The sequence below is a fragment of the Catharus ustulatus genome, chromosome 4, assembly GCF_009819885.2.
Source record: "Catharus ustulatus isolate bCatUst1 chromosome 4, bCatUst1.pri.v2, whole genome shotgun sequence".
NCBI classification, from domain to species: domain Eukaryota; kingdom Metazoa; phylum Chordata; class Aves; order Passeriformes; family Turdidae; genus Catharus; species Catharus ustulatus.
This window is the reverse complement of record NC_046224.1, coordinates 40,026,886-40,047,392: the sequence shown is the minus strand read 5'-3', so window position 1 is coordinate 40,047,392 and position 20,507 is coordinate 40,026,886. Positions and strand designations below refer to the sequence as shown.

The following is a 20,507-nucleotide window of genomic DNA, read 5'->3' as shown; positions in this document are numbered from 1 at the left end:
CGCGTGCGCGGCTGGGGACCCGCCCCCTCCCGGCGGAGTCCTCCGCCGTCCCGGCGTGCCCCGCGCGCACCACAGAGCGTGGCGCCGGCCCCGCCGCTCTCCTGGGCTCGCTCCGTGCGCGCGAGGCGGCGCGGCCGCGGCGACATGGCGGGCGTGGGGCGGGCGGAGGAGCAGGAGCAGCACCTGAACGGCGAGCTGGCCCCCGAGCCCGAGGACAGGGACGGCGCGGCCGGGCTCGGCGCCGAGGATGGCGCCAAGAAGAAGCGCAAGAAGAAGAAGAAGGGCAGAGCGGGCCCCGGGGGTAGGGGCCGGGCCGCGCCGCGACCCTGCGCTGACGGGCTGGGCGGCGTGAGGGGCGGCGGGCCGGCACACCGGGAAGCGGGCGCGGCGGTGGGCGGACGTGGGTGGCTCAGGGGTCCCGGCGTGCGGGTGCGGGCCCCTGTCCCGGCCCGTGGCGGCGGTGCGGGCTAAGGGGGATGCCCACCACTCGGAGGGGACTCGCGGTGCCCGGGGAATGCTGCTGCCCTTCGTCTGGGCCTGGGGGTGTCTTCCCCTCTCCGGTGTGCGCAAGAGAAGCCACCGCTTCCCTCACCCTCTCCCATGCCCCGAGGGGAGAAGGGTGTAAGACTGCTGCTGTAAAAGTCATGCCGCCTGATGGAGGCTCTGCACCCCTCCCAAGTTGTCGGAGAGAGCTGGAGCAAGTCTGGGCAAATAGCGTAAAGGCGCGATGGTTTGGGTTTGTTTTAGCAGGCCATCAGTTAGCGATGATCGTGCTGTGCGTTTATAATTATCTACTGCACGCCCATATTATCTCACAAGAGCAGGCTGCTGCTATGGGAAGAAAAATTAGTTAACCTGGCAGAAAAAAGTAATCAGAAGTGTCAGAGTTATCTGCCTTTATATGCGAGTTTCATTAACAGCACCTGTCACTGTGCTGTCCCACAGCCTTACACTTTGGGGCTGCTTTAAGACAGAAACAAGCATTAGGTTCTCAGGTGTTTGTAGGATGAGTGCAGCATAAGGTTTTTGTAAAGTTTTGGGGGGTATTCGTTACTAATGTGGAGCTAATGTTTTACTGTAAGTTATACCTGAATTTTACAAACAGGACAAGAAACTGATAAAGAAATGGAAGGTGCTCTTGATGATATAGCAAAACAATTGGACAAGCAAGCACTGGAGGAGAAAGAAAAAGATGATGATGATGATGGCAAGTATAACTTACATTTTCTCTTAACGTTTCCAGTTTCAGCTTCATCCGAGACTCCCTTTTAACAGACTGCTTACAGGTGTCTTACTTGGTTTGATTTTGGTAGAGTTTCTTTTTGGAGAGGTGAGATGCATTTATCTATACTTTCTAGTTTTTGTCAGTGGTTTTGCTGTTGCACAGGTGTACGTATAAAAATATCAGGAATACAGGCTTTGTTAAAGGTTTGTATTTTCAAGGCTCTACCTACTGAAGGGAAATGTTTAGTTTGAGATAAGGTGAGCTATAAATCATTCTCACTTGCATTGCCATGGTCAGTAGACATTTGTGTTCCAAATTTTGTCTCTTATTCTTGGCTTAAAACAAAACATACAGAGAAAATTGTAAGGGAGCATCTTAATTAGTAGCTTTTAGAGTCTTTACCAGTGACTTGAAACCTGCTCATCTGTAATTGCAATTTCTCATTAAAATTGGATTGATGGGAGTTTATTACATAGGCTTGACACACACTTTGTGTGTTGCTTATGCTGTGTAGCTGATTTTCTAAGCAAGAGCTTTGAAAGTGTCTATATTGAAATCCAGACTGGGTCCATCTTTTCTGTAGGAATATCTGGTAAAGGTGCTGTGTGTCCTTTGGTTTGATGGATGGTTCTCAACAGAAATGGATATTTAACAAAGCACATTTCTAAAATTAATAATTTAGTTTCATTTTTCTGAATTAGTATATAAAGTTGGCTCAGCACTTTGAGCGGTCTGCTTGGAAATCTTCTTAGTCCCGTGTCTAGAATTTGTCCTTCCAGAATTTCATTTTAATGCGTTGGGTATGGAAGTATTTAAAAATTGAATCAGAGTGCTGAGACATATTAAGTAACGAATTTGTCTTTGACCATTACCAATCTGCAGCATCAAGTTTAATGCAGGTACTCTGCATAGAGATGTATTTTTATGGTTTGTTTTGTGGTAATCTTTCAGGTTATGGAGTTGAAATAATTGCAATATGTGCTTTGCCATCATTGCAGCTTGAGGAAGATGTGTTGAGGAGGGTACTGAAAACTGTATACAATGAAAAGAAATATTTGGAATCATTAGAATAGTTAGAGTTCTATCTCAGGAGAAACAGCAATGATAGTTGCTGATCAAATGCTGTGTTCACTTATCCTTTTTACAGTATTAGCAATTGTATTGCAGTATTAGAAAGCATGAAAAAGAAGTGATGATCTGACTGAACTAATAATCTTCCCTTTTTTCCATGTACGAGACTTGGAGGTGTTTCTAGTAAAACTGATACTTTTGCAGAAAAATTAAAAATAATTAATGTTTTTTTGCAGAAAGCTGTGTTCTTGCCTGTACTGGTTGTCACTATTTGCCATCTTAATTGTTCAGTTTCAGAATGGTTTCTTTAAGACATACTGCATTAGGTTCAAATCCATAAAATACATACTCCCTTTTTTCTTTTTTTCCTCTTGATAAGCCTGTAACTGAGTGGCCTCAAAAAGGAGACTCTATAACTTTTGAACTCTAGTAGAGATTAGGAAGTGCTCTTTGGATTTCCCTTGCCATGTTAAAATATGCTGATATGTAACATTTTTGCGTGATACTGTGCTAGGTTATTAAATGGCTATACCGAAATGATACAAGGTAGGACTTCTGTTTTGCAAAGATCTGAGATTGCTGTACTGGTGACCGTTTTTTTCCTTAGCAACTAAATAACCTGAAGACAGAGTATTGGTCAGATGCAGTAGTTATGTTTCTGGCAGCACAGTTAGTCTGCAGCAGTCTTCAAGGACATGAAAGCATAGACAGGGTTGGTTTGGCTTGCAGTTGGCAGTTTCATGTGCAATGATGTATGAAAAAGCTACAATATGCAGATAGCAGCAGCAACAATATTTAAGAAATGCTGGGGTTTTTTTCCCTTCAGTTTAGGCCTAGCCTTAAAAAAAAAAACCAAACCGAAAATCACTTGGTGAATGAACTCTGGAGTATATCTAATTTCTTTATGAATGGTTTAGGCACTGCTCAAGGTCAAGACAAATATGACAAAGTTACCACATTTAAAGAAGTTTATATGCACTGGTAAGGATTTTTGGTTGCCTGTGAAGTACAGATGGATGAAAAATCTGGTGGTTTGAGACTATGTTGTAGATACAAAGTATTTATATTTGCAATTTTTTTGCAGATTCTTAATTTAAGATACTTAATGCCAAAATGAACCCGTGAGAGGCATGAGTGACATTACTGAAATTTGCCCCAGGTGCAGAATTGCAGCAGTCATGGCATAAAATTACCAATGATATTGACCATATTATTATTGTCATATTATTGCCATCATAAGAAGCTTGAAATCTAGTGACTGGAGCAGCTGGTCAATGCTTGGGTTGGTTTTGTTTTTGAATACACACTTCTTTATAAATGCACTCAAAATTGAATGCTTTGGCTTGATTCTAGAAGTTCTTTTAATTTTGCTTCTTGCTGTAGTTGAAAATGTTCTACATGTAGATGACTAGTACTTATCTGCTTTAAAAAGAGTTTGTGTTTAGGACCAGAAGGTTTAGGTAGCTGATAGCACTTGAGATATTGAGTATGAAGTAAGCAGGCATTAGATGTCAAATGTGAAGTCTGCAGTGTTATTGATACCTCCCAAATGTGGCTGTAAGTGGTGAGGCTGATTGTTGGTGCTTATCTGCTGTGCTCCCTGCAAACCTCCCACTGGTATAGATTCATAGAATATTTGGGGTTGGAAGGGACCTTTAAAGGTCATCTGGTCCAAGCCCCTGCAGTGCGCTGGGACACCTTCAGCTAGATCGCGTTTCTCAAAGCCTCATTCACTCTGACTCTGACTCTGACTGTTTCCAGGGATGGGGCATCTTCCACCGCCCTGGGAAACCTGTTCAGTGTTTGAGTACCCTTGTATCTCCCACATTCAGTGGTTTTACTGAGTGTTGTTTGTGACCTTCCCTGTTATCTCAAGATTAAACTTATCCTGGCCTAGAGTGCTGTCATCTTTACTTCTTTGGGGTCTTTATCTTTCAAGATCCAGTAAGTTCTTTTAGCTGAAGCATCAGAAGATGGGGTGGAAGCAGTAGTTTCTAGCTTTTTGTTAGCTGTTGTGTCTAATACAGTTCTCTCTCATGTCCTTCAACAATTCCAGGCATCTGTTTGCCTGAAATTGAGAACAGAAGAATATGAGGTAGGACTTTCTGAAAACACTTTACCTGAACTCTCTTTATTCCTCTGTTTGGTGATATGTTTGTTGTCAACTTTCAAAACTATTTTCCTAAGTCTTTGGTGTAGGGACTGAAAATGTTGATGGTTTGGTGGCAGCTTCAGGATGTTGTCTTTTAATCCATTAAATTCTGCTGTGAGAGAAGTGTTTCCAGGTAGTCCAGATGTTTTTATGCTTTATTCAAACTTCCTTGGTTCTTTTAAGATTATTTTCAGCTGAGCACTTTCTTTCCTATAGATGGAGAGGGTGAAGGAGATGGAGCAACTGGGAAAAAGAAGAAGAAGAAGAAAAAGAAGAAAGGACGTAGGTATCAAGCACAAAAATACAGACTGTGAATATTTGGTATAAAGTGTGTGCAAATGCTGTTCTTGCAGCTGAAACAAATTTAAGGGTGCAGTTTGTGTTTGTAGGCTAAGTCTGCCCAAGTTGTCTTCTTTCTGGTATCCTTGCATGCCATTGAAGGCATTCATTGGTGCTGAGCATTGGCTAAATAAAGTCTTATGAGGATATTGTGATACAATGTTGTCTTGGTAGAGGCCCAGATTCCAGTTAAGGCGATCTTAAATAGTTTTTGCTGTTTAAGTTTTATAGTTGAAGTAAGATGGCTAGTATTTCCAGGGTCCCCTGTGTAACACTGTCTTGAATTATACTCAACAGCTAAGGTCCAGACAGATCCACCTTCTATTCCAATATGTGATCTATTTCCCAGCAATGTATTCCCAAAGGGAGAAGAATGTGAATATCCACCAACACAAGATGGGTGAGTGTTTTAAGCTTAAGAAATAAATGCTTTCATTTTGACGTGCTGGAAAAAATATTAACGTACAACTAAACTAACGAATTAGTAATACACTTTGGATTTTTGTCTTTTTTTAACTGGATTTTCCAGGAACTGAATACATATCTTCAGGCCAGAATTGTTTGTCTTTCCCTACCCTTTTAATTAAGGTGTAGCCAGTATGAGCAGAATTGCCATGGGGCAGGGGGCCTTGGAGAGCCAGGGTACCAACAGACTTTCAGTAGGCAGTTTGTAAGAAAAACACTGTCTGAATTAGGAGTGAATGAAGGTTTAAAATTCAGGGAGATGAGACACTGTTATGCAGCAGTTTTGTGACCATTGAGATGCCAACTTTTTATTACTTCTTGTTGTTTTGGTAGAGACATCTCCATTTAATTTAAAAGCCTACATGGTATATTCTGTACTTTACTTGTCTCTCTTGGAATGAATATATAGGTATTGTAACCTCACCTCATTTGTAACTCATAGTGATGTGGGAATAATGTGCAATTGCACTAAACAAGCAACAGCTTCCAGTGGTTCAAGAGATCTGCACCCTTATGTTTTTACAGGAGACTTCTGTTTCTTTATGCACTGTTAGAAACTAGGGCATACCAACTTGAATGAGTTTTCCTGATTTATTTTTTTCCCTATGCGAAGTGTTGTGGAAGGTAATATTTATCCTGGGAGAGACACAAGATCACAAGATATGTGGTATAGAACTAGCTTGAATTGAGTGCAAACTTGAATGAAAGGACCAGCTACTACTGAAAACTGTGAAACTTCCCAGGAAATATTGAATTAAAGTTCTGAAAAAATAGTTTAAAACCAAAGAGAGAGAGTAGGTAGATACTGGTATGTCTCAAAGCATTGTCTAGTTTTCAGTGACTTTTCCTTCTGAATTAAATTGCTTTGAAATGTTTTTTTTATTAGTTATTTAAAGTCAATGCCTGTTTCTCATAGCATATAAATAAAATGAGTAGGGGTCTGGTACCCCCTATAAATTGTGCTTCATTTGTATGAGATGAAAATTTGTTTTTAAGAAAGTTTTTTCTTCTTTTTCAATTTTTTGATTTGAACGCAAGGTGTACTCCTATTTATTTATAAATGACTGCCTTGTTTGCATGCACAAGATCAGCATGCTAGTGAAGAGCTTGCACAGGATAGTTCTGACTAGTTCTAGGCTGAGCTGATCCTGGAGTGATTCTTTAATGTTTAAAAGTGAAGCATTTAACATGTGCCATATTCATGAGAATATGATTTAAGCAGACAAGGAAATTTTATAATGAACAGCTTAAACATGTACATAGTTTATTAACAAATAACACTCTTTTTACACCTCTCATACATACCAAGCTCTTGAAGATTAAAATATTTGCTCTGGTTTAACTACTGTTTATTGAAAAGAAAAAGGACAAAAACCATAAAAACAAACCTCCTTTCATAAAAGGATTTAAGTGAGGCGTCTTTTCTGTACTGCGATGTTCTGCTATGGAGGAAGAATACATGCTTCTGTGGAATTTGAAACAGTTTCCTCATGTAATGTGCTTAAGCAAATATGTGCTTAGAGTTCTTCCTAATTTAAATATTTAAATCTTATATGCTACTTAAGTATTTCCTAATATAAACAACTACTTAAATTAGTAGCTGACTTTAATGCCAGGATGTTTCATATTCTGAGTAATAGCTTCATTTTATATATTGGTGGAGCATTTTTGTGCCATGTCTTATTCATGCTGAGGTTAGTAGGGTTTTGTCTTTGATTTTTTTTTTTAAGAGTTGCACTTCTATTCTTAACTCTTGATGTCATGTGCTTTCTAAAGTTACCTCTCATCAACCTACAATTGTGTATTTTGTGTGAGAAGTTCAACTAGGGGTCGGTGTCATTCAAATTTCAGCAAAAAAAAATTTAAAAATCAGATAATTAATACTTCCATAGACAACAGACTAACAGGTTTAACATTTTTATATCTCCAGGGTTTTTTTTGTTGTTGTTTGTTTTTTTAAGCTCATGTTTTTTTCTTCAAGACATGAGAATTTGAAATTATACAACTGGGAGGACAGAAAATAAATAAGCAATATTTCATCATACACCAATTTTGTTAAAGTAGAATTAAGGAATTCTTGGCCTTGCCTGCTTGTTTCTGCCTCTGTGCTGTTACAGAGTCACAGACTGGCTTTTTTTGGAAGGTACCTTGAAGACCAGCTAGTTCCAACCCCCCTGCCTGGGCAGGGGCACCTTCCACAGCTTGTCTGGGCAATCTGTTCCAGTGCCACAACATCCTCACAGTAAAGGATTTCTCTCTAGCTTCTAATCTAAACTGACCTTTCAGTTTATAGCCATGGTCACTACATGACCTTGGAAAAAAGCTCTCCCTTTTAGTTCTGGAAGGTGCTGTAAGGTCTCCCCAGAGCCTTCTCTTCTCCAGGCTGAGCAGCCCCTACTCTTCTCAGCCTGTCTTCATAGGAGTGTTACAACCATCGTAATCTTTATGGCCCTCCTCTGCACTCACTGAAACAGCTCCATGTCTTTCTTATGTTGAGGGTCCCAGAGCTGAATGTAGTTCTCCAGGTGGGGTCTCAGAAGAATGGAGTAGAGGGACAGAATCACCATCCTTGACCTGCTGGCCATGCTGCTTTTGATGCATCCTACTGTATGATTTGGCTTTCTGAGCTGTGAGTGCACATTGCTGGGTCATGTGGAGCTTCTTTCCACCAACACCCCCAAATCTTCCTCCTCAGAGCTTCTCTCAATCCGTTCTTCACCCAACCTGTCTTAGTGATGAGATTGTCCTGACCCAGGGTGCAGAACCTTGCACTTGGCCTTGTTGAACTTCATGAGGTTCACACAGACCCACCTCTCAAGCCTGTACTGGTCCCTCTGGATGCCATCCCTTCCCTCCAGCATGACTGGATAATCTGGGTGAAGATAATCTGGGGAAATTATTTGCTGGAATTTTTTGATCACTAGAATCTAGTTTACAGTGTGATCCTGTAAAGGTTTGTACTAGTGGAAACTGCTGGCTGTGAACTGGAGTGGAAAGCTGGACCAAATGGCTTGGAGCAAGTGTTGAATTTCTTCACCTGACACGTGGCAGGCAGCACATTAGGAAACTGCCAAAAGCTTGTTAGCTCACGTATCTGTTGGAGGATTTGATGTTTGGTCTGAGGCCTTTATCTGAGCAACTGGTTTTTCATGTGTCCTGAGGTGCTTAGGCCCTAGCAGCAATTCTTGTTGCCTCCCTTACTGAGCTCCCAGGTGGCAGCAGTGCAGCTTTGTCAGCAAAATGCTTTGGGTCTGATAGAGTGTTTTTACATGTAGAGGCTGTTCTGTCCCCCAGTTGACTTGCATGAGGTGACTATATGCTGAAATACAGTAAGACAGAGTGAGGATGGCTTCCTGCCAGTTTGCTGGAGTTTGCACTCAAGTCTGTGACAGATGGCAGAGCAGCTGCCCAGACTCTGTCAGCAGTTCTTGCTACCAAGGGATATTCGCTGCTGGAATCCAGAACAGTCTGAAAGGATCCTTGAGTCTCTGTCCCCAGTGTTTTTCTGCAGTGCACCTTTTCCATCTTCAATGACTACTGTGCTGGCAGAAGTCCAGTTTTCTAGTGGCACTGTGGGGGCCCAGGTGTTCCATCCCGTTGCTTTCTTTTTTGTTAGAATTTGCCAGATTGAGGCAAACTATAAGAGTAGTATGTGTGATGCTTGTTATTGGAGCAACAAAACTGCTCAGGTAAATGTGGGATTTCTCCTTTGCACTTTCATCTGAAAAGGAGCAGGAAGTTCAATGGAAACAAGAAAAAAGGTCTCAAAATATTTTGCATCCTGTGATCATCCTGAGAAAGATATATGGAATAGCCTGTTATCTCCCTTTATCTTTTCAACTTTTGAATTACTCAGTATAAATATACATGCTTACAAATTTACATATTCAAAATGCAGCAAAACTGCAGGGCATAGTCTCTTGGCTCACTTGTGCCTCTTTTTTGGCTGTAAAGAAAACGCTCAAAGTGGAGCAAAGTTACATGTCTATGAAACAGGTAAAAATCTGCACCTTTGGATTTCAAAAACTAATCCTTTATGCTCTGTGTACTCGGTTGTTTGCTTAGAGTAAACTCATTTGCAGTAATTTCTCAATTTGAAAATGGATGTATTTCAGCATCTTTGGTCCCTCTTGTCCACCGTGCATTTTCTTTTAACACCCATCTGCCAGCATGTGTAGCTGTGTGTAGTTCTTAGTTTTTGTCTTGCATAACATGTACAGAGTTCTTTGAGTCATCACTGGGGTTTTTTGTATTATTATGTGGCTGCAGCTTCACCATTTGTAGTCAGAGTAGTAGTCTTCTAGCTAAGTTCTGATGGTTGTTGACATACTTAAATTACGTTTTTGTTTGTTTTTGTGAAACCTTAGTTGCATTGGATTTTTGCATAATACAAAACATATTCAAAGCTAATCTTGTACTTAATCCTATATTAAAAAATATTTGTGTATTTGTTCTGTGAACCTACCAAAGAGCCACAATGAGTGGTGCTGTCCTGTAACAAATGTTCACCATCCAGCCCATTTAGAAAGTAACATTCTGGTCATAGTTACCATGCACTGTGTTAGGTGTTATTACCTAAATATTCCGGGCATGACTGAAAATAATACTGGACCTGCAAGCTCTTAAATTTTGAAGATGCTTATTGTCTCTGTCAGCAACAGTTTCTGGGCCAAGCAGCCACACTACTGTGCTGAAGTTCGTCTCTATACAGGAACAATGCTGTCTGAGTGAATAAGATTGTGAAAAAATAAACTTCTTGCATGAGTAGAGCCTGTTGCAGTTTTTTGCCCTGCTAAACTTAAGATGGAATTGGAGGCATTAATACAAATTTTATATGCCTGTTCTGTGTCTTTGAAAACTTGTGCATCTGTCAAGCACCCTGCTTGTCTGGGCCTTTGGTAGGATGTTACTAACTTTCACAGCTGCTAGTCTGTGGTACTGATAGATTTTTTATTTTTTTTTAATAGGCTTCCTTTATTCAGAAAATTGTATAAATCAGGATCTTTTCTGTTACACAAGGGAATGTAGACTTAATAAACACTTTGCAGACTTTAGACAGAAGTTGTAATGATTGCTATGATTATAATAACTTGTGTGAAATATTTCCTTTATTTTTAAGGCGAACTGCTGCTTGGAGAACAACTAGTGAAGAAAAGAAAGCACTAGACCAAGCTAGTGAGGAAATCTGGAATGATTTTCGGGAGGCTGCAGAGGCACACAGACAAGTGAGGAAATACGTTATGAGCTGGATAAAACCTGGAATGACAATGATAGAAATCTGGTGAGGACATAGATCTTCTGAAGAACCTCTGCTGTAGATTTTTCTTCATTTTTAGAGGGGGAGACATCTAGTCTCACTTTTGTGTGCTTAATTCACTGTATAATGAGCGTTGGGGAGATTTGTGTTTGAAGTACAGAAGTAATGTTGCCAATTATTTCCTTTAAGTTTCCTCTTGTATTTTTAGCTTATGCAGCTTTACAGAGCCTGGGATTATACTGAATTTTTAACTAAGCTTTCCAAGATGTTCACTTACTTTGACTGTATGCTTCATTTAGATTTCAGTGCCTTTGCTACTCTGCAGCAGTGCTGGGAGAAGCAGCAGTAGCAATCGCACTGCTTCTGCTTGCTAGAATGGTCATGAAATGCCATGTGGGCAGTGCAGGTGCAGTCTGTGCCTGGGACTGGGCAAAGAGGCATAAAACCAGCATGGCTGTGTATTCAGTCCAGGACAGGAAGGTTTGGACTGTTTAGTCTTCATTGATTGACTGATGTTCCTGGTGGAAACACAGTGGTGTTTTTTACTATTCTCAGTAAGAAATAACTGAGCAAATGGATTCAGATGAACATGAATTTGATAAAGGTTAAAGAAATAATTAGCCTGGACTGATTTTTGTGACTCTTCCAACTATTACTTTTTCTGTCCTCCAGTTTATCTAGATTGAATGTCTACTGTCCAAGTACTGCACTGATCCAGAACAGTTTAGCTTCCAAAATCAGGTGCTTTCAGCCTGGTGTGACTGAGGACTGTGCTGACAAGAGTAGGATAGTAAGAAAGCTAATGAGAGCTGATTCCCAAGGTAACTGTGCAAGGATAACAGAAAGACATAATATACCATGAGGGAAAATAGAAGAAAAGGCAGCTCACTAGTCTGGGTGAAATAAATCTGTCATAGTGAATTGTACAGTTTGACTTTTTTAAGCAGTCATTTTCTCAAAGCATGACTATTCTTCCTAAAGTACCTCAGGCTATGGGGCCTTGCTGATTAAAATATGCTCTCTTTTTTCATATTTCTCTGGCTTTCTTAAAATCAGAGTTTGGTGCACTGCAGTGAGCTGCAGTTTACCTCATTTGCTGACATTGAAGGAGAATGCACCGGTGGACATGTATTTGTGGATTTGCAATAGCTAGCATCTTGAGATTAGACAAAACCAAAACACAAATGGTACACAAGGTTTTATTTTGTCATTGTTATCACTCAATATTTTTTTAAAAGGTCCTTTTATAATCAAAGTCCTTTAATAAATAAGAGGCTTTACCTCCTTTTTCCTACCTTCTTTTAAATCACAGTAATTGTGAAGAATGCATTTAATTTACCTAAACTTTGGTCATCTAACCTCTGGTTCTCAGGAAGAATAGGTTAAATGTAGCTTGTAAGGATAATTATTTTAAACTTAGATTATAAACAATAGAGAAGCACTCATTTTTGCCCAAGAAGGGGTAGAGGAAACAACACAAAGAACTGAGAATTGTGTTGTGCCTGTGTCTTTCAGCCTAGGGTTGTCTGTCTACTTAGTATACAAATAGTTTGATTCACATAAAAACATTTGCTTTAATATTTTTCTGAGGTTTTGTTCTTACATTGATTTATTTGAAGTCATCATAAGAAATACTAATGATAACTGTCCTATGTTTTTTCTTCTCCCTCCCCTCTGCTTCTTAGTGAAAAACTAGAAGACTGCTCACGTAAGCTGATAAAGGAAAATGGTTTAAATGCAGGCCTTGCATTTCCTACGGGGTGTTCTCTGAATAATTGTGCTGCCCACTACACTCCCAACGCTGGAGATCCAACAGTCCTGCAATACAATGATATTTGCAAAATAGATTTTGGAACACATATTAGTGGTTAGTTTTTATTTGTTAATTAAAATTTGGAGAATGTTCTTCAATGCAAATACTATGAAGCTAACTAACTTCTGATTTCAGGTCGTATTATTGACTGTGCTTTTACAGTCACATTCAATCCAAAATATGACAGACTATTACAAGCTGTAAAGGATGCCACAAATACTGGAATAAAGGTATGATCATTATGCAGGTAATTTGCAAAGTCTTTTTCAGTAAATGTTATGATTATTTTCCATTTATATTTGCACTTTATTTTCAGTGTGCTGGAATAGATGTACGTCTCTGTGATGTGGGAGAGGCCATACAAGAAGTAATGGAGTCTTATGAAGTTGAAATTGATGGTAAAACATACCAAGGCAAGTTCTTTTCTTTATATAGGGATAGTTGTTTTAGAAGTGTGTATTGTTATGTAGATTTGTACAAATATTAATCTTGATGTAGGATATTGAAGAGACTTTTCTGCTAGAAATTTGGTTTGAGTCTTGCATAAATGCATGTTTATGGCTGGCTTGCCTTTCCTTTACTTATCTTTCCAAGTACTGTATCTTTAACAGACGAGATGAATGCTAAACAACAGTTTTGAACTGTAGAGATAATTTGATACTTGCTGTTTGGCCTTACTAATGAGGTTTTATTACTGTTGGAGTTGTTGTTCTTGAATAATGAAGCCTTTCTGAAGCACACAAAACTAACTTGTTTCTTGGCTGGTGTTTGTACAAGATGTGTGGATGGTTCTGTGTTTGGTTCCTCTGCAATGTGACACCTCACTGTTGCACATGGGGTAACAAACAAATTGCCTTAAAGGATTTACCGTTTGTTAGGAAATTGCTTGTAATATTAATGTTTTCTTCCAAAGTGAAGCCAATTCGCAATTTGAACGGACACTCCATTGGGCCGTATAGGATACATGCAGGAAAAACAGTACCCATTGTGAAAGGAGGAGAAGCCACAAGAATGGAGGTAAGTTGAGTTCTTTATTTTTAGTTAAATTTCCCCAGTATCATTGCAAGAATAGCATTTTGTGCGCACTTTCAGATTGTAGTTTTTGTGATCCTGGTGAGTAATTGCAGTGGAATAACTGCTGTACTGTGTAATGCTCTTGTACAGGAGTAGTTGTCTCAGTGGCTGCTTCATTTTAGCTCTGGAATGTTCAGGTGTCTAACACTATCTGAAGTTGAAGCATTGGGACCCTGCTATTTAAAAAAACAAACAAAAAACCAAAAGAAACCCACCACTGTTGAAGTCTGAATGCCGTAGTACTGCTTACTAAAACTCCTGCATGTATACGTTATTAAATGGAGCATTGGAATATTGGATTTAGGAGCATGGAAAAGGACAGAAATTCATATTTAGGGGTGAACTGGGGTTCAGGAAATCAGACTTTTCCTGAATGACTTACAGGTTATTTGTGTTCCTTCTTTGTTTCTTCTGTAATGAAATCTTCTCTCTCTCAGGTAATTCTTGATAAATACATCCATAGTGTAATTTTGGGTAACTTATTGTGAGTACTGTTAGATACAATTTTTGTTGGTTTTTTTAAAAGCTTCCAGTGCAGTTTTTCTCTGCAGATACGAAATAATTAAGTGAATTTGTAGGTAATGTGAGAGGTTAGTTGAAAGATGTTCTTTGGATAGTGTTCTGGAGCAGAGGAAGGGCAGTGGCTGTGCGTGATGTGACAAAGTAGCAGTTGGGAAGGCAGTATTCAAACATGGAACCTGAGATTTAGCCATAATTTTCACTGAAGCTCTTTGTTCTAATGAGATAAAATTTAAAAGCTGGGTGATGAGACAGGAATTTCATTAATTTCATTCTAAGCCTCATCATTAGTGATCACCAGTAAGTCTGTCAGGATAGATAAGACTTGTAAGAGCTGAGCAGGCACAGGTGTTGCCTGGACAGGATTGTTTTTTGAAGTAGCCTCACTCTCATCACCCAAAACTTGTATCATAGTTGTTGACCTGTGAGGTGCACAAAAGGACAAAGTTTGAACTATCATCTTGTCTGTAAGACTGTGCAAAGGGACTAAGAGTATTGAAAAAGGAAGATAGGAGAACTTGTGTGTTCTTCTTAGTTTGACTTAGCTAGCGGTTTGGTTTTGGGGAGAAAACTTTTTTGATTTCTTCAGCTTCTGTAGGTTACTTAGGACACAATTCTATATCATTTAACACAGTGAGCTTGGCAATGAAGAATGTGGAGAGTAGCCAAGGTCTTACTGTACTGTGCTAATTATAGTATCAAACTGCAATCCAATGAGATTTTTGTGACTAACAGAGCCTCTGATGATCCTTATTCAGAAAAAGTGGGTGTTAAGGGAATCTTGTGTTAGCATTGTGTGGGGGTTTTTGAGGGTTTGTGTTTTTTTTAACAAGTCAGTTGAATATTCAGGGACATCTTCAAGACTCTGTCTTGAATTTGAAGCCTGTGTTACTGCTTTACGTATGGCTTCTTATTTTGGGCTTGTAGCTTAATAAAGTAGCTTAATAAAATAAACAGTGCAATTCATAGTGTCCCTCAGTGTTTGATGCCACAGCTTGTTAAGTTCCTGTCACAGTCCTGCTGTTAAGGGTGTGTGAATGCACTTGGCAGAAATGAGTTTGTATAACGGCATTTCAGTATGTTCTTGGCTAGAATTTTGATAATGCCCTTGCAGATATATATCACCTTCATTTCTTGAAGAAATTCATCTTGTGGAATGGAAAAGAGCAGGTTAAGGGTATATGCTAGCACCTGTTACCAGAAAATTCTTGCAGAAATTGGGCAGAAAGTTCATCAGTGCAGTAAGTGTCTGTAATCAACATCTATTTGCTATGTCTAAACTATAAATTTCCTAGGACTTCTATCTGAATAGCACAGAAGTACTCCAGTTAGCAAATGCAGTTTCTTAGCTATGTTAGTTGTATGTCTTGACAATGTTTTAACTGCAAGGATTTTGAGAAATTGTGAGTAGAAACATGCTGATGCTTCTGACCTGAAATAAAATGGTACTAATGTAAATAGTTGATGATTTGGAGATATCTGGAACTCAAATGTGTGAAATCTCCATGCTAAATTATTTTCTACATTGGTTTGGCAATTGAATCTATTCATATTTAATTAGTTGTTTTCTGAAGTTGTAATACTGAGATATTGTATCAGAATGACACAAAATGACATCTTCATATTGCAACATGTTCCTTTTTTTCTCCTTAGGAAGGTGAAGTGTATGCTATAGAAACCTTTGGTAGCACAGGAAAAGGCGTTGTTCATGATGATATGGAGTGTTCTCATTATATGAAGAACTTTGATGTCGGGCATGTGCCAATAAGGTTGGATTTTGCTTGTGTATTTTGGGATTAAAATTTAATATACTGCATGTTCTTCACTTATTAAGGGTGTCAGAGGATGCAAAGGGCAGTACTAGCAATATTGTTTAAAAATACAGTCCGATTGTTAATGTGGAACAATACAGAATTATGTCAGAGAAACTAAAAATGGAGAAAATATCTCTTCAGAATTCTATATTTTTTTTAGCAATCTTATTACTGTTATATATATTACTAATCATGAAAAAAAATATTTTGTATGTGTGTATTCACCTGTGAATTAAATGTATAGTGGGTTTTTTAGTCAATATCTGTACTGTGGTTCTGTGCCACAATCTTTGTCTTACTGCTGTTCCAGAATCTGTTAAGCTATTTGCACAGTCTGTTCTATGGATATGTTGAGAGTTTTGAGCTCTTGTTTTAGTGTGTTGCTATAAAATGAAGAAATTACTCAGTTTTGGCTTCACTGAGTTTTTATTTTGGCATTTCCAGGAGTGCAACATATTATCTGAAGCAAAGACTGCTCTGGCCAGTAGACCAGAGCAGGCAGACATGCTTTTCCATAGCCCATACTAGGAATGTGAGAGGAATGGGAAGAATTAGACTAGAGATGGCAAAGGAACTGCTTGACTGCAAATAAGCTTAGTTCTTAGTAGATCTATAAATATATATTTTTTTATGCCTGTATATTGTAAGAAGTATGCATAAAAAGCTTACTGAGTATTTGACTTCAGAAGTGAAAACTCAGCATTTTAACTACCAAGCTTCTGCCAAAATTAGCTCAGATTACTGACCACTCTGGATCAGGAATAATTATGTTTTTCTTTATAAAATGAAATGTCTTTTTAATTTTTAAGAGTAAGATTCCTGTCCCTTTGTTTAGTTTAGCTTGCAAATAGGTTCACAATCTGTTTTGAAGGATTATCTATTTGCAGGAGGGAGAGTGCACATTATTTTCTAAAGAGAACATGTGATTGATGTAGAAAGACATCCCAAGTCTAGGCACTGTGAAAATACCTTGCAGTCTAACCTTATTCTCAATTGGTGTGTTTTTATTTCTGTAGCGAAAGCATGCTGGTGATACCTCCTTCTTCTCCAACACATTCTTCTTTGTTTTGTTTTTTTCAAGGCTTCCAAGAGCAAAACACTTGCTAAATGTTATCAATGAAAACTTTGGTACTCTTGCCTTCTGCCGCCGGTGGCTGGATCGCCTGGGGGAGAGCAAATACCTGATGGCGCTGAAGAACCTGTGTGACCTGGGCATCGTGGATCCGTACCCGCCCCTGTGCGACATCAAGGGCTCCTACACGGCGCAGTTCGAGCACACCATCCTGCTGCGCCCCACCTGCAAGGAGGTCGTCAGCAGGGGAGACGACTACTAACTCAGAGCCACCTCAGCACCTTTATACTCTAGGCTTTCTTGGAACATACTATACCAGAATTAATTTGCAACACATTGTCTGTTTTAACAGTGGACTGATGTTAATACTTTCCATATTTGGAAAGGAAGGAATTTAATCTAAGGCAAGTCTTCTAATTGTAACTAACCATGGAAAAAGCTTTCAGGCCTTTAGAAATATTTCAAAAGTTACTTATTTTTTCTGTTCAGGGAAATATGTGCTATAAAGCTCAATTTTTAGTTTGGAATGAGTTATACATTTTGTTCTGAACATTTATGATAAAAGATGCTTTTCAAATATTTATATGACCATATTCCTACTTGAATGCTTTGAATGACTACACCTGATTTCTGCGCCCCAGTCCTCTATGATATTGCCTTTTAAAACTTCCTGAAATCCATTTTGTAAAAAATAAAGATAAATTTTCAAATCTGAAAATACATATACTTTTTAGAAGTCTGGTTATGATTCTGGTCAGGAGTCCACTGGGAAACTGCTCTATTAAATATTTTACAAACTTGATTTGCCATTTCTTGTCTTGAAACTGGATCTTGTCTTACACTTCGTATGAAACTTGGCCTTTCATGCTTCTTTAAATAGTCTTGTCAGTGGTGGGATACAGGGCAAGAAGTCATCAACACTTTACAGGACAAAATGTGACAACTACAGTAAAGGTGTGTGGTAAAGGTTTTCAGTGTGCCAGTCTTAGCTGTATTAGAACATGTCAAATGCAGCTGGTGGTCTCTGCTGCTGGTGCCATCAACCATGCAGCTTTGGGCTGAAGTCAGCTCAAATTTAGTGTATGTACCTACATCATCTTTGCCATTGCCATGCCCTTTTCCACAGAGTAAAATTTCCTGTGATTTCCTGTCTTTTAAAGTTCACATTTGATTGCACAAGTGGTGGGGACAAGGAAAACTTTATTTTTGAGTGTTAAAAATTACTTCATGCAGGCAAAATAATCTGGAGTATTTGTTTTCTTGACATGAAAAGTCATTATCTGGCTTCCTGCTGCTGCAGTGAAATCTGACTGTTAAATCTCATTTGTAAAGGTAAACTGAATCCCGTGGCTGTGCAGGCCTATATGCAATGTGTCTTCCAATGCTGTATCTTTACCTCATTATTTGCATATTAAAATTTTCAGTAGTTACTGGTGATAAAAATGACAGCTCTGTTAATAGCTCACTAACAGTGCCTTAAATATAAATGCTTAGAAAACAGACACTTCACTTGCTCCTTTATAGTCACAGCCTGTCTTCTACTGAGAGTTCATATTAACTTAGAAATACCAGTTTTCTCTGTCTTTGGGTAAAGGCTGATTCTTGTCCTTTCAAATGTGATTATGTGAGCTGCAATTTACAGGGGAGCAGCGTCATGTACTGCCTACAGTTTAAAGGTAATAGACACTGGTGGGGGGTTTTCCCAATTAGAAGTATTTTTTTAAACTCAGTACTGTTTAAACTTGCAGAAATGCATGAAATGGGATACTGAAATGTGTGTTTATGCTGTTGCTGTTTGGGAATCTTGGCATCCCAGCAATGAATTCTAATTTATGCAGCTGTGTGGTTATGTGTGTTTCAGCTTCCCAAGAAATAGTAGCTAGTGTAGGTGCTTGTACTTTGCAAAGTGAAAGCTGGCACTTGAAAGAATCTGGGGTGAGTGGAGTTGCTGGGTACATTGCTGCTGCTATTTTTACTTATGCTAGCAGGACCACACTCTTCTGCACTTCTTGATGTGATACAAGCTGATTCTTGTGACTTCCAGCTCCCCTATTTTTGTACAAAGTCTGCTAGAAACAAGATAAATCTGTTTCAGTTCATGCCTGCTTATTGGCAATTTCGACTTTTCTCTCTAGAGGGTGCCTACTTTGTAGTAGGTCAGTGGGACTTGGTATTGTTTCTACAGCTTAAGGCTTTCTTCAGTGATGGTTACTTTAAAACCATGTGGTTTTACAGATCAATTATGTGACTTTTTTCCCCTTTTTTGTTTGTTTTTTGTTCTGTTTTGTTGGATTTTTTTTTACCTAAATATAATAGACCCAGACTAGCAGAGCTAGTTTGGACTATGGCCACAACTTTTAAACTTGCTGGTTCTTTGTTAGTTCACATGTGGAGGCTGGTAATTACGTGTAACAAGTTTCAGTGGAAATGACTCAGAAAAATACTTGCAGAGCATGATGATTACTGCCTACAAATGTAACTGGGTGTATCTGAATACAAGCGTCCTGTGCTGCTGGCCCTCCTGCATCCTCCTCCCCAGCAATATAAAAAGCAAGCCCTATTTCTATCTGCTTAAAATAAATGAATTTCCTACTGCTTTCAGGCTGTTCAGGCTACCTTTTCCTGTTGCTGTGCTGAAAGTCCTGGCTGTGCTCTCCAGTAAGTGAACCATGCTCTCCTGCCACTTGACAAAAGTTTACCGAAAGACTTTTGAGCCAGATGTTGAAGTCTGTTTTCCAATACCCAGAGAATACCCAAATAAGATTGAATCTTGTTCCCTTTCCATGCAGTACCAGAAATGGTGATAGAGCCAGAGTTCAGAAGCTACTTGGCAGATTTTCTTTCACACGGACCTTGTATGACACATCATTGGAGCATGTACAGCTTGACCCTGAGTGATGTGTCCTTTTAGTGAAGGCATGGCCTAAGATTTTCCTAATTTTAGACTCAACTACCATGCTTCTCCTAGGTGTGGGTAAGACAGGTCTGATGGGTACAACAAACACAGCCAGGTGAGTATAACCACGTTTCAAAGAGGAGGCTGAAATAGGATGTGGGGAGGCAAGTGGAGTTGCTGTTCTAGCAAGAAAACTGCTGCTTCATGTTTGTATGTGGTTGTGTCATGTTCACTTTAGTGTATCAAAACACTACTTGTATTACAGAACAAAACCACAGATGGTATGGAAACTTAATGATGGGATGTGTAAACATAACTGGAACTTGTTCATTTGATTTTTTATGTGGAGATAGAGGAAATTCTACTTTCTTAAAAAAAACCAAAGAGGAGAGTAAGGCTTTTCATTTTTCTTAATTTCCCAGGATTATGCACTGTTTGTGGTTGGCCTGCTGTGGAACATGAGTCAGCTGTCCAGACTGGGAGGTGGGCAGTATATTTTCCTCAGTTCAAACACTTTCATGAAGCTATGTTTAGAGATAAAGGCCATGTAGCTTGAGAAAAGCATGACCTGCTTTGAAACAGGTTGTAATTTTTTAAGACTTAGGCATAGTTATTTTTTTACTATGAGTATTCAAGAGACTTCTGTTTTTATAATTTTGAATGTTTCAGTATTTTAAAAGTAAAAGAAAAAACAGACAACTCTGCTGTGACTCTTTCATAATTTTTGACTTGTGTTTTTGCCATGACAGACGCCCTACTCTTATAACTTAAGCTCATACTCATTTTAGCCTTGCTTTGCATATCTAATGC

General features: G+C 39.1%; 1 protein-coding gene across 1 annotated transcript; it reads left to right on the top strand.

The window, feature by feature from the left end:
- Window positions 1-42: 42 nt before the first annotated feature.
- METAP2 (methionyl aminopeptidase 2) lies at window positions 43-17,603 on the top strand. Its single transcript, XM_033058170.2, has 11 exons — window positions 43-301; window positions 1,106-1,207; window positions 4,665-4,730; window positions 5,085-5,187; window positions 10,372-10,533; window positions 12,195-12,376; window positions 12,458-12,552; window positions 12,639-12,735; window positions 13,236-13,339; window positions 15,569-15,684; window positions 16,811-17,603. Exons 1-11 carry the CDS (start codon window positions 145-147, stop codon window positions 17,061-17,063), a joined length of 1,437 nt encoding a protein of 478 aa, XP_032914061.1. The 5' UTR covers window positions 43-144; the 3' UTR covers window positions 17,064-17,603.
- The last annotated feature ends 2,904 nt before the right edge of the window (window positions 17,604-20,507 follow it).

Excerpts from the sequence above, each read along its gene's own strand:
- METAP2 (XM_033058170.2), top strand. The coding sequence starts at position 145 with ATGGCGGGCGTGGGGCGGGCGGAGGAGCAGGAGCAGCACCTGAACGGC. Across the intron at positions 4,731-5,084 it reads GAAGAAAAAGAAGAAAGGAC|CTAAGGTCCAGACAGATCCA; the intron begins GTAGGTATCAAG and ends TATACTCAACAG. Across the intron at positions 12,736-13,235 it reads TGATGGTAAAACATACCAAG|TGAAGCCAATTCGCAATTTG; the intron begins GCAAGTTCTTTT and ends TTTCTTCCAAAG.